Source organism: Cornus florida, unplaced genomic scaffold (genome assembly GCF_030987335.1).
Source record: "Cornus florida cultivar Cherokee Brave unplaced genomic scaffold, ASM3098733v1 CherokeeBrave_3.0.0_Hap2_Chr01, whole genome shotgun sequence".
NCBI classification, from domain to species: domain Eukaryota; kingdom Viridiplantae; phylum Streptophyta; class Magnoliopsida; order Cornales; family Cornaceae; genus Cornus; species Cornus florida.
Window position 1 is genome coordinate 74,138,129 of NW_026775571.1, and position 17,062 is coordinate 74,155,190.

The 17,062-nt window shown below is 35.5% G+C and overlaps 1 protein-coding gene and 1 long non-coding RNA gene across 7 annotated transcripts; one reads left to right on the top strand and one right to left on the bottom strand.

Annotated features, from left to right (window-relative positions):
* Window positions 1-721: 721 nt before the first annotated feature.
* Window positions 722-6,210, top strand: LOC132301012 (probable glutathione peroxidase 2). Of its 2 annotated transcripts, none has more exons than XM_059798314.1 (7): window positions 722-996; window positions 1,710-1,786; window positions 3,606-3,667; window positions 3,790-3,908; window positions 5,195-5,362; window positions 5,465-5,515; window positions 6,004-6,210. In XM_059798314.1, the coding sequence occupies exons 1-6, from the start codon at window positions 952-954 to the stop codon at window positions 5,495-5,497; spliced, it is 504 nt and encodes a 167-aa protein (XP_059654297.1). In that variant the 5' UTR covers window positions 722-951; the 3' UTR covers window positions 5,498-5,515; window positions 6,004-6,210. The 2 variants fall into 2 exon arrangements, with proteins under 2 accessions (XP_059654297.1, XP_059654293.1); XM_059798310.1 differs by having other exon boundaries at window positions 724-996; window positions 5,465-5,505.
* Window positions 6,211-7,709: 1,499 nt separating this feature from the next.
* LOC132301024 (uncharacterized) lies at window positions 7,710-15,793 on the bottom strand. Of its 5 annotated transcripts, none has more exons than XR_009480622.1 (8): window positions 14,844-15,792; window positions 14,679-14,754; window positions 12,493-14,424; window positions 10,262-10,411; window positions 9,003-9,094; window positions 8,717-8,906; window positions 8,387-8,569; window positions 7,710-8,263 (listed from the first exon to the last, which is right to left on the bottom strand). It is a non-coding gene; the product is annotated as an uncharacterized LOC132301024 (long non-coding RNA). The 5 variants fall into 5 exon arrangements; XR_009480620.1 differs by having other exon boundaries at window positions 7,710-8,569; window positions 12,493-12,635; window positions 14,226-14,424; window positions 14,844-15,786; XR_009480619.1 differs by having other exon boundaries at window positions 7,710-8,569; window positions 14,844-15,793.
* Between the last annotated feature and the right edge of the window lie 1,269 nt (window positions 15,794-17,062).

Below are 17,062 nucleotides of genomic sequence, written 5' to 3' on the forward strand. Positions count from 1 at the left end.
TATCCAATAAAATAATAAAAAAATTATTTTCCTTATGTAGTGTGGTAATGGACTTTTGTTATTATAATCTATATTTTTTATTGAAAAGAATAATGCACACACTACTTACACACTTTATTTTATATTTTTTGAGACTCAAACTCCTGTAATCCATTTTAAGATACGAATGACAAGGCCCCTTAGAATTAGAATTACCTATTTGATTCACTTCTCAATAAAAAAATTATTTATTTGACAGTTTTTGAAAAAAATGAGTTAAAAATTGCTTATTTAAAATAAGTTTATTTATTTGTAATTTTGTGAATCTGTTTTTCAGTTTTATGGGCTTATTTGTTTTAATTTTCTATTCAAAAATTGAAAAACAAAAATAGTTCTTAAAAAATGTAAAAACTATTATATAACTAATTCAAACGATTTGTTGAACAACTTGTTGAAAATTATTCTACAAAAATTATTAGTCGAGCTTCACACTCTAAAATTCACAATAAGCTATCCAGACATTAGCAGAAAATTAGAATCCTTTATTATGAAAAATGAGTGCATGAGGAGTTTTCTGCGAGTAATATTTTTTTTTTCAAAGTCTCTTGATTACGTGGCATTAACTGATTGGATTTTGACAATATCTATGAAACAGCTTGTTCCTCCAGTGCCACCACCCTGTTTTAATTAGCATTTAGCAGCCACCTGATCTCATATTGATGGAAAAATATACTCCATGTTAATTGTCAAATTCAAACTTCCATTTCAAACAAACAAGCAAACTTTGCTTGTATTCTTTTCTCTAGAAATTTCTCCAATAGAATAAATGAATTAAATTTTTTTTTTTTTTTTTTTTGACTATATATACCTGTTTTATATGGTGGGGATATACACCAACAGGGCATCACCTGCTTCTGGGCTTTGCTTTGGTGTTATTGTACTGATACCCCCATCTCCTTTTTTCTCAAAAATATGGCTGAAGAAACCCCCAAATCCATTTATGATTTCACTGTTAAGGTATTATTTTTTTATGTTTTCTTTTTTAATTCTCATTTATTCTGAAATGCACTCATGAATATTTGTTTCTTTTGCTTTGATTTTTGAGTTCATCTTTAGCTTATAAATTAGGTTTCTCACCAGTTAATGTCAATTTTTTTTGGTTATATGTATATATCTGTCTTTAGATCTTTCATTCTTTAGTTTTTTGTTTTGTGATGTTAGTGATGGCTCTAGTTGATGCTTTTATTCCCTCTCTCTCTCTCTATATATATATATGTGTGTGTGTGTGTGTGTGTATGTGTGAAGAGTTAGGGGATATTACTTTTGAGTTCTCTTGCCTCTTTCTTATTTGTGCTTTGTTTGGATTCTGAGAATAAAAAAGAAAAGAAAGAAAGTTTGATGTGTTGTGTCTGCCCCTACATGGTGCTTGTTTGGATTTAGAGAATAAAGGGAAGAAAAATATAAATCTTGTGGAACATGTTCCGAATTCTCCTCTTCCCTTCATCTTCTAGTATTCCTCTTTTACTGTCTCAAATTCTTTCTACTTTTTACTCCTTGGTCCTGTTGGGACACTTCACTTTTTCCTTTTTTTTTTTTTTTTAGTTAGGTAAATACTCCCACAGTCACAAACACTCAGAAATGCGCACTATGGGACTTTAACCCCACTTGTTCCTGTTTTTTTTTTTTTTTTGGTTGGTTCCATATGCACTTGTTGACTAATTGAAGTGCAGGACATTCGCGGAAATGATGTGCCCCTGGGCAATTACGGTGGGAAGGTGCTTCTAATAGTGAATGTTGCTTCGAAATGGTTTGTTTCGATCTCTCAATCCATCTCCAATTTATTTTGATCATCAAATACACAATTTCCGAATTTTGTATTTTTTTCAGTTGCTTTGTTTGCTTACCATATCCATTCATGGAATTACATGATACACTAGATGCTGGTTGTTTGATCTTGCAAGGTCACCAAGGAACACTAACAGTACCTTTTGGAATCTTTAGGACAACCCCATATGGAAACTTTAAAGCCGTAAATGGGGGGGCGGGGGTGGAGGATGTTCTGTCATAATAATAAATTGTGAATCCCTAATGGCTTAATTAATCCTAATGTAGATTATTCAACTCTATGTCAGTGTTATCAAAGGCCGATGGGGCACACTACGGCGCGAGCCGAGGCATGCGCCTAAGTGAAGCAAGGCACACAATTGAAAAATTAAGTTATTGTTAAAGCATCGGTTTTCCATATTAAAGGCACACCTGGGCAAGTGTCGTGCCTGTATGAGCCTGGAGCCTAGAGACGCGCCTTTGACAACACTGCTCTTAGGTAGTTGGTGAAGGAATTAGAACAAAGTTAGTGATGCTTTCTCACATTGGTTGTAATGATGATGAATGTTAGGGACAGAGAAAAATAAAAAGAAAGAAAGTTGCATTGAAGTTCTCGATTTTGTACTTGATTGTAAGAGCTTATTGATGGAATTTCATAATCCAGAAATGGATTTTGAGGTGTGAAGTTAAAATGTACATAGGAGGCATTGTAGATGTCACACACGAATATGTTTCCGATTATTGTATTTATGTGGCATTTTAAGATGCAAAAGCCATCCTTTAGACCGATCCCTGATAGAAGATAATTCCATTGTCATAGGGACTAGTAAAATGTATAAAAAAGACACTTTATGTAATCTTCAAACTGATAATGAACCATTATGGGGCTGATGATTTAGTTTCATTGAAAATCCATGTCTTTAAGATTACGAGGGGTTCTGAACTTTTTCAGAAGCCAACAACTCTAAACATAGCACAAGTTACGTTTGATACGGTGAATATTATTGAGCCATTAAAAAGGAAAAACCCACGACAACTATGTATATTGATTGGTTTTCTTTCTGCTTGAGGCTTTGTTTTGTAGTAAATTATAATGTTCTCTATTTTGAAATTGACAAAGTGACATTAACAAGGCCGACCAGCGTGATGTTTTTCCCAAGTAGCGTAACTGAGATATTTGAACCAACTTTTATAGGAACAATTCCTCTAAAACGGTCGATGACTGCACTACACAGCTTGTGTAAAGCTTTGACAACTTCATAATTAGTATATTCCTAGTCATTTCCTTTGGCTGTGGAAGTTCTATAGGGAAATGATTCTACCATATAAATTGAACCTTCGAATTAACAAACTACTAGTGCCAACTGAGGTGAGGTATGCCCATTACGCTGGGTAAAGTTGCCAATGCAAGTCATGGGCAGAGTTAGAACACCGTATTTTTAAGTGTGATGCTGATATGTCCATTCAGCAATATACAACACCCGGATCCGATGGTTGAATATACATTTCTAGATCCTCACTTCTGAACGCCAGGAGTGAGAAATGCTGCATAATTCTCAAAATTTACTTGGTTACTTGGGGTATAAGTAGCTTTTTTGTCTGTTTGATCTTACTAGATTACATTGTACTAGATATCCATTATATACCCGTAGTTTCAAACTTTAGGAGTGCAAATGCTACTTATTTCTTCAAGCCTACTTATTACTTGGGGTATAATTTACATTGAGAAGTAAATTCCCCTTCCATATTTAAGCTGTTCAAACTATCTTTTCACTTTCTGGCTTTTGGTCCTTCTTTTGCAGTGGTTTAACACAATCAAACTACAAAGAATTGAACATTTTATATGAAAAATACAAAGACCAAGGTCAGTAATCGTTCTTTAGATTCACTGATGTGTATGTTTCCATTTATATATCCGTGTGTTTCCTTCTACTCCTGAGAGATTAATTGAGATTCGTAATGCCGTGCCTGGTATTTCTGTGGCAGGTTTGGAGATCTTGGCATTTCCTTGCAACCAGTTTGGTTGGCAAGAGCCAGGAACTAATGAGGAGATTCAGGAAACTGCCTGCACTATGTTCAAAGCCGAGTTCCCAATATTTGATAAGGTAATCATTTTTAGTAAGATTTTATAAAATATATGAGAAGTGGATCATATAAAATAGTGATTCAGACCAGAGTAGCGGAGCTTGCTCACTTTTTTCTTGTTCGACTTTTAATCTTAAAAATAGAACAGGTATTGTGCCACATAAAGCTTCTAAGCATGTTCTTGAAACAGAACAATGTGTTATTGTCTGATGCAACATGTCCTTGCAACATAAAAAAAGCTCTTGTAAAAATACATGTATGCACGCACAAAATTGAGAACATTGATTTTATTACAAATTGGAACTCTTAATGTACATAATATAAAAAGTAACACTAAAACTGAAACCTTGGATTTTTCATGTATATCTTTCTGTAGAAAATGACATCTCAGAAACAGTCAATTTGTTAAGGTGAGTAAATAAACTCGGACTTAATCAACATGCTACTTGTAATTCGTAAATATGTAAGTGCACGGTATGTAGGCATCATTAGGGAAGAACACTGGGAATCCACCCCCTTGCTTGTGCCAGATATTTTGCTAGATATGTATGGAGGCCCTGAAATCCACAATTCATACACATTTCACCTTAGAGATCCTTGAGCATAAGAAAAGCCCGTGATCCCATGGACGTGGACATGTATTGTGTTCTGCAGTGGAAATGGATAGCAGAACAAGTATGTATAAAAATGTAACGGTAAAAACCTTGTATTGTTGCTCTTTTAGTACCTTCATTATCACCTGTATTTGCTAAAATAATGTGATTAAAACTGTTAAATTTGTTTGTTTGATTTAATACATAGAAAATAATAGTCAACAGCCTAACTACAATGTGAATATTAAGCGGTTGGAATTTATACTGTGTGACTGTCAATTTCAACAATGTAGAAAGTATATTAGCATTGAAGTATCATAGAAGTCATTAAGTCAATATGGCACGAATATTGTTTTGAACGAAGATGCTATATACACATATATGGTTCCTTTTTCTGTTTATAAAGATTAAATAATGATGAAAATGGTAATTATATTGAGTTCCATCTCGAAATTGGCTCAATGGCCTTGTGACTCCTCCTCAAATATATAAACATGGGCTACTTCAATTGTTCAGTCCAAACAAGTTTTGGATGCAGGCATGTATGGTGGAAGTCCTGTTTATCTAGGAGACCGAAATGATATTTATTCCTACGAAGTTACAAAATTTGGATTGTTTGTTCTTGTTATCTTTCTGGTCATTGTATAAGCTAGGGATCAAAGAGTATATTGAAAATGTAATTTTCTTACAAGAACTTTTTTGGGATGTTGTAGATTGATGTGAATGGAAAGAATGCAGCACCCCTCTACAAGTACCTAAAATCAGAGAAAGGTGGGCTGCTCGTAGACGGCATCAAATGGAACTTCACTAAGTTTTTGGTGAACAAAGAAGGGAAGGTTGTAGAGAGATATGGTCCTAGGACATCACCTTTACAAATTGAGGTTTGTGCGATATATATATATATATATTGGTAATGATCTATGGTTCTTAGGACGTGTAAGAATTGCAATTGATCGATGTTCTATTTCTTTTCCTTTTTGCAGAAAGACATACAAAATTTGTTGGGTTCTTCTTGAACATGAAGGTTTGATGTGGTACTCTACCTTGTTATAACTAATTTATCACTTTAAATTGCAAATGGGGTAATATTCAAAAGAAGTACACATTCATAATTGGCACTTGGAAATTTTACTTTGTAAGCTTTTGTTTTCACAAAAATCAGACTGGACAAATTGAACCAAAAAAATGTCTACTGTTTTGTTACCTCTTTCATATTCTAAACTGGACCACATTGAAAATTAGATTTGTTTATTTTATACTATATTCTTTCTAGGGAAAAAAAAAAAAAAAAAGAACATAAAATTTTGTGTGAATTATCTGTTCTAAAACTAGTATTGTCAGTTTAAAAGCTTCATCAGGCTCTTTATAAATTTCTATTTACAAATGATGTGACCCCAACCACAGTAAATTCTTAGTTAGTCATTATGAAATCAATAATCTAAAAATATTTTAAAGCTACTGAAATTACCTGGAATTTATATAATCTGACTACTCTTTTTTTTTTTTTTTTTTGACCTTGCAGGACTTGCAAAAGCAAACTGGTGTTGCTTTTGGATTCCAGGGATTTTGATGATTTCTGTGTTTATGTGTTGCTTTACATTTAAAGTTTTAACTATAAGTCTGGTTCCATATGTAAAAGAGGTCTTTGTTATTTGTTAGTGGTGTCATGTTTATGTTTATCATCCCTGGTTGTAGTTGGATAAATAAGAAACTCAAAATCATTACTCTCTCTCTCTCTCTGTGTGTTATGAAAACCATTGCAATATAGACTTGAGCGGGGATAAAAAAAAAGGAATCATCTCACTAATTTGACAATTTATGTGGTAGATAGGCGACAATGAGCTTTGGGATAATGTTAAGGTTGCTCTATTATGACTTGGAAGTTACGAGTTCGAGTTCAACGTAAGACTATTCTATTGTGATTAAACAATTGTGTCGGGATATCTTATCACTCTCCCGGAAAATAGATATTTTCATAAAAAGATTATAAGTTTAATTCTATTTATTTATTATTATTATTTTTTATCTCCACTCTCACCAAATTGCCTACTTGGCTTCTCGTATTGAAAGTGATTAAAATAGATATTTTCATAAAAAGATTATAAGTTTAATTCTATTTATTTATTATTATTATTTTTTATCTCCACTCTCACCAAATTGCCTACTTGGCTTCTCGTATTGAAAGTGATTTGTGTATCTACTCGGCTTCCGTATTGAAAGTGATTTGTGTATCTACCCAATGAAACTATTATTCCATACCATTGTGGAAGAAGATCCGGCAAGATATGCACTTCTGTGTAGCATTTTAAGTCAGAAATTTATAGAGTGGAGGAGAATCGAACTCACACTCAAACGCTAGATATTAATAGTCTAGCACTTAGAGGCTCCCTCTCCAACCATCACTGCTGCACCAAGGGGGCAAAGTAGATGTACTTTCATTTGATATATGTCGAAAGTCCAATTTTTTTTTTTTGGGCCTGTTGGTTTGTTGAAAGTCCTTGACTTCCCATAATCAAATCTTCTTTAGTTATTTGACATTTTTGTCGAAAGTCCTTGACTTCCCATAATCAAATCTGCAAACCTTCTTTAGTTGACGATTGAAGTCCTATATTTAATAATTACTGAACTTTTTCTTCTGTATTGAAAGATCATTGAAATCTACATAAATATCATTTCTACGGAAAACGTCATTTATAGGTGATATTGGATATTTGTTCTTTTCGGTTTAGATTTGGGTTAAAATTGTTGGTATTTCACATTGGAAACTCCTTCTCCCCCAGTTACCTTTGTTCACTTTGATGTTCCTGTTCGATTTTCACAATGCAAACCTTTGTTCACTTGGAACACTTTGGTTCGATTTTCACAATGCAAAATCTGAGAAAATTTTTTGTTTTTGTTTTTTGTCATTGGCGAGAAACTCACACACCCATCACTCACACACCAACTTTGCTCATTTGAAAATTCGAACTTTCACCATCCACTTTAAAAAGTAAAGGAGATACACTGAACCATAACACCTTTAGTAAATTTGAAGCAATTTCACTTTTCATATTTTGTCAAACAAAATAAAAGAACCATATTAATGGGCTGATTTGCCATAGAAGTCCTGCTTTACCATCGAGTTTGGTCTTGGTGTGGCCCCCATTGCTTATGATTTGCAATTCCTTTAAAATGTAGTTTTTTTTATATAAGAAAATGGTAAAATTTTAGTGGAAAATGGTTATCAAGTTGTTGTTGTTGTTTTTTTTTTTTTTTTTTTTCCTGGAAATTCAACCAAATGTATAGATGAGTGAATATGTATCGACCTAACAGAAACTCTGTGGAAAGGCCCAAAAATAGCGGCACATTAAAAATGACAAGCCCAAAAGGCACACAACAGGCAATATAAAATGAATGGCCTAGTTTCTGAAACCAGATTCTCACACTGGGAAGCCCAAACTTTTTACGACTATACTTCAAAACGTTTAATTTCTCCAATAGGTATGAGTTGGGAAAACAGAAAATAAGAAAAGAAATAATTCACCTAAAATTAAACACATGGGGAAGAAAAGAAATGAAAGCTTCTTACCGAACGAAACGAGAGAGATTTCTAACAGAAGTCCATAATTTAAAAAGACCATTTTTAAAAATATGTTTTCTTGGGTTAAATGTTCGGAAAATAGCATTAGCTACAATCATTTTGCACCAAAACAAAATCCGAGATCTTCACAAGACATCCTCAGAGAAGCAGCAATGAAATAACGGCGACTGATTCTGAATTAGAGGTCTAAAGAATGCATTATCTGGACATCCCAATTTAGATAAATCAAATTGGCTGCTGCTAGGACTTAAAAAATCATTTTCTGCCAGACAAACCTAAATCGAAAGCAAATCATTGAGATGTCACTTAGTAGATGTGTCCTTACCAGATGGTTGCAAAAAGACTTGTCATTGCCAATTGAAACGGCATTGAAACAACAGGAGGAGATGCAGGCTAGATGGACTTTCAACCTAATTAACACCGAAAAGCATGGATGTGGTGAAGCCTTTTTGTTGAGATACCAGTGACCTAACCACCAATGTTGAGACAGGAGTTGAGAACCAAAGCTCTGTTCACATAAAAAGATATGCATTTGGATGAGGAACTAGTATTTCACAATCTCCTTTTCAACCGGTAGGATGGTTAGTTTAAGTCATTTTCCATGCAAAAATTAGTTTGCAAATGTAAAAGTTGAGAATTTTACAATTTCGCATACCTCTGGTAGGAGTCTTTACTTGGTACAATGGTAAAAACTTGAGCTGACGAGCGTGTGAAAACGTCAGTTTGATCAGTCACTTCAAAAATAATGCCAAATGTTAGTTTTTGTCTCCAATCTTCCCTCCTAGCAACCTGTGTAGACGAGGATAGTATAGGTTAATCGCCTTTTAGCACGTGTCTGGTACATCCTGCACAAATCCATTGAAAAAAAAATTATCCATCTCTTCTCAGATCTATCCATACCCATGCAAGTAAAATGTGAAAGCAAAATAAGCACGAAGTACATGTCACGTCGATAAGCCCAAGCTTGTGGACACAGAAGGAAGACTTTACGCAATATGATCACCCTGACACAGCAAATTACTGAAAACAAGACCTGCATTAGAGTAACTTCATTAAGGCTCACATCAACAAATCAATAAATATTCTTTACATCCTAATTCGGATAAACTAACAAAATTATTATTATACATCCGCTATCTAAAATTTTGTTTATCATGTATCGTTATTGTTATTGAAGGTGCAAGGCGCCCTAAAACAACAAGATTTCATAGAGTCCTCAAAGTAATGAAAGAAATGAACCTGATTGAAACAAGGTACATGTAGACAAGCAAGTAAATTGCAAGTTTGCGGTAATGGCATGATGCAATAACCAACGCGTTAAAGATAGGATAAAATTATCATGCATCTTAAGGAAACGAGCAACAACAAATTGAATAGAGAAATACAACATGTAAACAATAAAAGATAATAATTTTCTGTTAATATCTATGAAAAAGGGAAAAATGAGTACATTATGTGGAAAAGGGAAAAAATAGGGATGCCATAGAGCTCCATTCTGTAGCAAATCCACACCATCCCACTGCAACAATGAATACTGACATACTAATGATGTAGCAAAACGCCAGATGTGAAATCAAATTCAACTACCATTTATAACTTGCATTCCTCCAACCCATCTTTGATTCACATTCCAAGCATTGCAATGCTAGCTATGACAAATACAGTGCATTGCGAAGATCATTTCCTTAAGTACCAGCAACCTCGATTTCTATGCTCACTGATCCAACAATTCCTCCAATTGACTGATCCATCTTAGGATCCTCGCCTTTACTATCATCATAACCTTAACTTCTCAATCAGCAAATCTCTGAAGTAAGCTGACTGATAACAAATCCGCTATGAACTAAACCCAAGTCATGAACTGAGCAAACACTCCACGTTGTATAGCACCACTCTCTAGCCCACATTTGGCACCAACCCCATAAAGCAGTCACTCTGTCAAATAGCTCCCTTAGTTTCACCAAATATCCCACCTTTCCAAGCATGTTCTCTTTGTAATTAACGTTCTTCTCAATGAATTTTAAAGAGAGAGAGATGCATGGAAGAGAAGAATCTTACAACTTCAGATGAAGAGAAAATACAAACTCATAAAGATTCCACATACCTTTAAATATTTCAAGAAAGGTCTCACTCGGAGATGAACTAAATCTACAATTTCTACAACTGAAGAACCATGCAGGAAATCAATCTAAGTGCAAACCTTCAGAATCTTCTTCATGTATTTTCGCATCTCTGGGAGGACAGAAATCAATGCAACCTTCATTTTGATCCCAATGTCTTGGCCAACTGTATGAAAGGCAGAAGATCTTTAAGGATATTCTGTCCATTAGTCTTCAAAAAGATATGCCACCTTCAAAATGGAACAAAACAAAACCTAAGTCGACATGGAAAAAGAAAAAAAAAACAACTCATGAGAGATTTTAAAGTGGTTTTTTCTAAAGTATAGCATTTAGAAAGCACATGTTACATAAACAGCTGATGAAAAAGAGATCCTTCTGTACCATATGTATGTTTGGTATATAGAAATAAGAAGAAACTATCATCCCATGGTAAAAAAAAAATGAAAATTGCATTATAGAGTTCCATTTAGTTTATATTTATTGCTTGAGAATCAAACCCGCCCCCCCCCCTTCCCGGGCTCCGCCCCTGAATCCCTGATCAGAGTGGCTCCACATGGCTGTAGTAGCCCACTACATCCCATGGATTATATTTCAAAGTATGTTATTGGGGACATGGTTAGATAGATTTAGTGAATCAAATTCTCAATTCCAACTTCCAAGTCAAAGTCCTCGAAGGAGTAAGAAAACTCGAGTATTAACATTAAGAAAAAATCCAGCAACCATGTATAAGAAACTCCTTCAAGTTCAACCGAGGTAAGTTTAAAAAATTCTTAGAACCTCTTTAAAATTGATTCCAACACATAAGAAAAATCCAATTCTAAGTCTGATCCATAGCTGTGTACTACTTCAAGTTCAACAGAGATAAGTATATAAAATTTCAGAAGCTTCTTAAAGCGTTGCAGAGATTGTTGATGCAATTCTAAGTTACCATCCTAAAAGTAATTCCTACTTCTTCCATTAAACAACGTTCACTGATTACAGTTCAATGGTCTCACAGATTCCCCAAAAACCAATCTCTCCTATGTTCTTCAGTCATTCCCTTGTCTATTTAATATTCCATACACTAGAGGCATTTTCTGTGACAATACCATCCATAATTGAACAGCGGTTGCCAACTTTGTCTTCTTTAGATCTCCTGCAAAACACACAACCAATAACCTAGCCAATTTTAATCCTTTGTCATCCTTGAAACCTACAAGATTCGTTCTTTCTCAAACTGTAAATTATAAATTTCTCCTTAAGTTAAGCCCACTGCAAAATCAGTTGTAGGAGGCTCTATAAGCGCTCTAACAGAGCTGCCCTCCATCAACTGGAGAATCAGTACTTTTACAAAAGCATTCCCTGAACTCGCAACATCACATACTAATACTGGTTCCAGGATTTCAAAAAGTTTATGACACATAATTTTGAGAGCAAATAAGGATTGTTAGGAGTTGTGAATAGTTACTATTAATAGTAACCTAACCTGGTCCGTGTTCTTCTGTATGGTCTGGTTGAATATTTACAAGTGGGAGGGGTTAGGGCTTGTAATGTTGATTTTTTGACGATATAAAGGCAGGTCAGGTTATGGATTGATGGCAAGTATAGAGCAAATGTTAAACGAAAAGAAGAAGAAAAGTATTATAAGTAAAGCATCACACCTAGTTCCAACAAACATAAGGGGACATTACCCAGTTCTACATGCGTAGAGAGGTCTCAAGGAAGATCTACCCTTTCGTATTTAACGAGAGGCTTGAACTCGCAACAATGGCACTAATATTCAAACGTTAAACCGCTAATCAGGCAATGGCCCTCTAGTTCCAACACACATCGCTCACAGGATTGCAACTTCATCACACAATTCTAAAAAGGTTCAACCAGTGAAACCCATGTGTAGAAAATCTGAAAATTACAAAATATCTCGTCTCTAAAACTTTTATTGGAAGTAAATAAAACCGAATCAGAGCTCTCTCTCTAAGAACTTCTTATGGACTACATCACAATGCTCTCGTATAGGTCAAATGACCCTAGGTTATTAAGCTTTCTTATTTGAGGTAACATGAAGTACAACCACTTTTGCATCTCCCTTACTTATATTCACTTCAATTCTTATGGACAAATAAATTACACACTAGACTCTATTCAATTCTTGTCGAACATCTTATTTTTGATACTTGATATTACTCTGACTATGGTAACAAGGACAGGAGAACAAAGGGAGTAATCTAGAATTCAAGCACCATAATAATTGAAGACTATGCTATATAATCAACTTGCATGAATGCAAATTTCTGAGAGAAAAGAGTTAAGACCAAAACTAAGAAACACATACCCAGTCTGCAGCTCTGGAATGTCGACCATCCCTGAACGCATAAGCAAGAGCCAGACAATTTGATGAGCTCCTATCATAAGATATTTGAACTCTGATACAGCGTGTCCTTGTCTCTCTTCCTTAATGATGGCCTAATGTGGACACTAGAAAATTCAAAATAAATTAATATGGATGCTGCAATATTCAGGAGTCTCTCAACCATCTCATAAATGTCTCATGCCAGCACTATTTGGGAGATTCCACTCCCTCACATTTATTAGTTGTGGAATTGTCAATTGTACTAAATGCATGTCAGATTTCAATGTAATCAAATCCTTGTATTCATTTTTCAGTGCATATATGTAGCATTCAGGACCAAGCATACAGAAGAAGTGAATATTTTTTTAACCACATGTTGAAGCTACTGTTACTGATAAGCAAGAAGAGGGAAAAGATGCAGCAGTGAAAACTATAAAAGTAGAAACATAGTTTTTTTTTTTTTACTATTTTATTTTAATTTTTATCTAAGATAACTATCTTAACTAGATACATGCATGTTTTACCTCCTGTCTTATATATTAATTAGTGTGTATATTCTCTTAATTGTTCTGGATTCCTCCAACTGGAAAAACAACATCAATAAACTAACCACATTATGGAATGATGTGATTAAATATGCTTACATAACCCGAAAGTTGCAATAACCTCGAAACCAAAACACAGAAAGTAGAGGATCCGTTTCTTCAACTCAGAGCAGCAATGGAAGGCACAGAATTTGGTCGCAACAACTATAGCAGAAATAGTGGTCTAGGTAGAACAAAAGCAAAAGCTGAAGATATTGATCACTAGATGCATATGCAGAGCGACAACAATAGCAAATAAGGACAACACTGCCACGCTACATATAACTACATTGGATTAAGTCTCCAGATTACAACTATGAACAGTGAAATTAAAAAATCAAAAGAAAGAACTAGCAACCATACAAGCTCATCTTAAAATAGCTATATGTTTTCAACTGAAAGTAATGGCTCATCCGACAGAAGACTTTCAGATAAAGCATTGACGCGTGCCTCCAATTCTGAATCAATGTTCTTCTCAAATAATTCAGTTTCGAAATCAAAGTTCTCAAAAAATAACTCTATCTGCTGCAGGTATTCTATTGTATCACAAGAGTTCATTGTGATGTAGGCAGATCAAACAATCCTGCAATCTCATCATCATCATCATGTGCTGGCAGTGGCTGAATATCGGACATTGCAGTAGTTGCATCAAACTATCAAAGGATGTATTGTTGGGTAATGAGGAACACGGCCTTTGTTTCGGTGGAAGCAACTGAGGATGACTGTCGATCTTCCTAGTTCTAACTTGCTGAGGTTTAACAGTGTGAGTCGGCTTATGAGGCACTTGGGGTTCCATTAATTACAACAAGACTCAAAGCAGTGGATTGCAAGGTGCTGGCTGACAAGATCACTAAGAGAATAGATCACTGGACAAGCAAATTTCTGACCTATGTGGGAATACTGCTACTCATTAACTCCATGTTTGTGCTTCCTAAATCAGTATTAACTGATATTAACCGTTTGTGCAAGAATTTTTTTATTGGCAGGCTCAAAAGTCAAACCTACATGGCAAATGGGGGTCTCAAAATCCCAAATATTGAACTACTCAACAAAGCAGCTGTCCTAAAGAATTTATGGCATCTCATCTCAAACAATACACAAAGTTCACGGGCACAATGGGCTAGAGAATACCTTATTAGAGGAAGATGCATTTGGGAGATAAAATGCCCTGAAAAAAGCTTTATGTTCCTAGCTGGTGTGGATCATCCCAACTAATAGGCTTCTAAGTATGTATAGATGGAGTCTTTACTCACAATCCGCAGATTGATTGTCTTTTCCTTCAGCTCGACATCCTACACTTCCTCTAAGCTCGAGTTTGGATGTGGTGTACCTAGATTCAACACCAAAAAAGTAAATTGAAACCTAGATTCATGTGTATCATCAAATTACCTCAAAAAATCCCATAATTCAAGAACCCCATATCAGCAATTTACATCAATTAGCTCCCCAGCATCCTTGACCCCTTCTCCCAAAGAAGATAGAAGTGAGGACTGCCTTTGATGGTAAAAAAAACTTCAATAATTTCAGACCCTAAGAGGGAGGAAACATAAAAACGAAAAACATCAGAATGGTTATAGAGCTTACATGACATAGGAAGAACATTTGAATATAAGACAGCAGTCACAGCATATCTTGATGTGTCAAACTACCTCCAAAAAGCCTATACCTCAAAAACCCCATATCAGCAATTTATGGCAACTAATCTCAAACAATACACAAAGTTCATGGGCACAAAGGGCTAGAGAATACCTTATTAGAGGAAGATGCATTTGGGAGATAACATGCACCTAAAAAATGCTCACTCAAAGACAAAGCTCTAATTCTTGGGTCCGATCACCCCACAGTTTTCCAGACTGATCACAATCTTGAAAGATCCATCAGAGAATGACATTTTCAAGAGGTACAAATTCGGGAAGGAATTGGGGAGGGGGGAATTCGGGGTGACCAACCAGTGTTTGGACATGGAGACAGGCGAAACCCTAGCATGCAAGAAGATATCGAAGGGCAAGCTGGAGAGTGATATTGCGGTGGAGGATGTGAGGAGGGAGGTGGAGATCATGAGGCATTTGCCGCCTCATCCGAATATTGTTAGGTACAAGGAGGTTTATGGGACAGAGAGGCTGTGTATCTTGTAATGGAGCTCTGTGAGGGCGGAGAATTGTTCGATAGGATCATTGCAAGAGGGCATTACAGCGAACAAGCTGCTGCAATGGTCACCAGGACGATTGTCGAGGTGGTTCAGGTATTGATAGTGTTTCTCTCTCCTTCCTTCAATTTTCCCTCTGTTATTTCTATATGTGATTATTACTGTCGTTCAATTTTGGTGATGGCCTTACCTCAGCATGTTAATTTGTCACATGGGATTTACACATGTTGCAGGTATGTCATAATCGTGGAGTAATCTTGCACAAATCTACAATTGTATCAGAGAAAGGCTGCCTGCTTTCTCTAAAACAGAGGAACAGCCTGCTTCGAAACGAGCATGCAGGGCATGGGATCTACCTGATTCTTTCCTCCGTCCACCACCTCGACCTCCAGACTGAGTGCTGAATACATAACTTACTAATTTGAGGAAATCATTGAATCTTGCTTAAAAAGAGGGAGAGAAAAAATACGAAAAAAAATGAAATTCCAAAATTCATCAATTAGGAAACCTACAAAGGGTCATTTACTTCCCTCTCACAAAACCCACAAAATGAAAGGAAGCAACCTGTGTTAAGTCGTCATAACAGATATTTAAAAATCAATTTTAATGTCACAAATCACCTACAAGATGCAAACCAACCTTCAATCCTCATTTATAGCATAGATCATCCTTGATTAAACAAGCCAAGTGGAACAAACTAAAAGCTAAAAATACAAGCACATATGCCTTCAACAATGGTATCTAAAAGTCTTTAGAAACACAAATTAAGCACTGCTCACATGACATCATTCAGAATTTAATATTGGCTTCAAAAACTCACCAATCCAGAAAAAGGAAATTCGAAAATACATCTAAGAGGCACATAGGCACATATAGAGAAAACAAACACGTGTAAAAAAGCAATGGACAATGAACAATGAACAAAAGGAAGAACTAGTAACTGCACATACAAGCTCATCGTCTTAAGACAGAAGACTTTCAGAAAAAGTCTTAATGCGTGCCTCCATCTCCGAAACAAAGAAATCAGTTTTGAAATCAAAATCGTAAAAAAATGACTCAATCTACTGCAGGTCTTGGTCTTGTACTGTATCACAAGAGTTCATTGTACTGGTATCATCATGATGTGGTGGCAACAACGGATGAATATCGGAACACGTTGAAATGAGTCTATTTGGTGCAAGCCTTCTATTGTACCACAACATTTGATGTTACACAGATCAAAGAGTCTTGTAGTCTCATCATAATATGTTGGGAGAGGCTGAAAATCGGAAGGTTGCAAGCGGAGTCTTTTGTGGAGGAGTACTCGTAAAGGCCTCATCATGAACATATCGCATCTTCTTCTTCTGACTAGGGCTTTCTTTTTTGGATACCTCACGAGCATGCTTTGGTGCTCTCCTCAAATATTTAGAGTCATCTCTTTTGATCGTACAAATAACATAATCTTGATCATTACCTTCTTCTAACCCATCCAAACTTACATCGCCTAACGAATACTCATGCATAGTCCAATGACCTCTTGGCAACCACTCATCTTTCTTGATATTTGCTTCAAAAGCCAACATTTTCTTAGAATCAATAAGTTGTTTATGTTTGGCCATCCCAAGTCCCATACCTGGCTCTCCTTACAACTCTCTTCTTATCGCTAATTTTTTTCAACTTGGTGAAGACATAGATAATGAATTGACAATTATTCTTGCTACTCGCATGCCATGGATCTTCCTTTTTTAATATGTCCCAGGGAGCTTTGCCATAAAGATCAATGTCTAATATTACACCCTCAGGTATGCTCTCTCCCTTCACTTTTCTGCTCAGGTAATGGATG

Coding starts and splice junctions, on each gene's coding strand:
- LOC132301012 (XM_059798314.1), top strand. CDS start 952: ATGGCTGAAGAAACCCCCAAATCCATTTATGATTTCACTGTTAAG. Junction 1,787..3,605: donor GTGAATGTTGCTTCGAAATG/GTTTGTTTCGAT, acceptor CTTCTTTTGCAG/TGGTTTAACACAATCAAACT. Junction 3,668..3,789: donor TGAAAAATACAAAGACCAAG/GTCAGTAATCGT, acceptor TTTCTGTGGCAG/GTTTGGAGATCTTGGCATTT.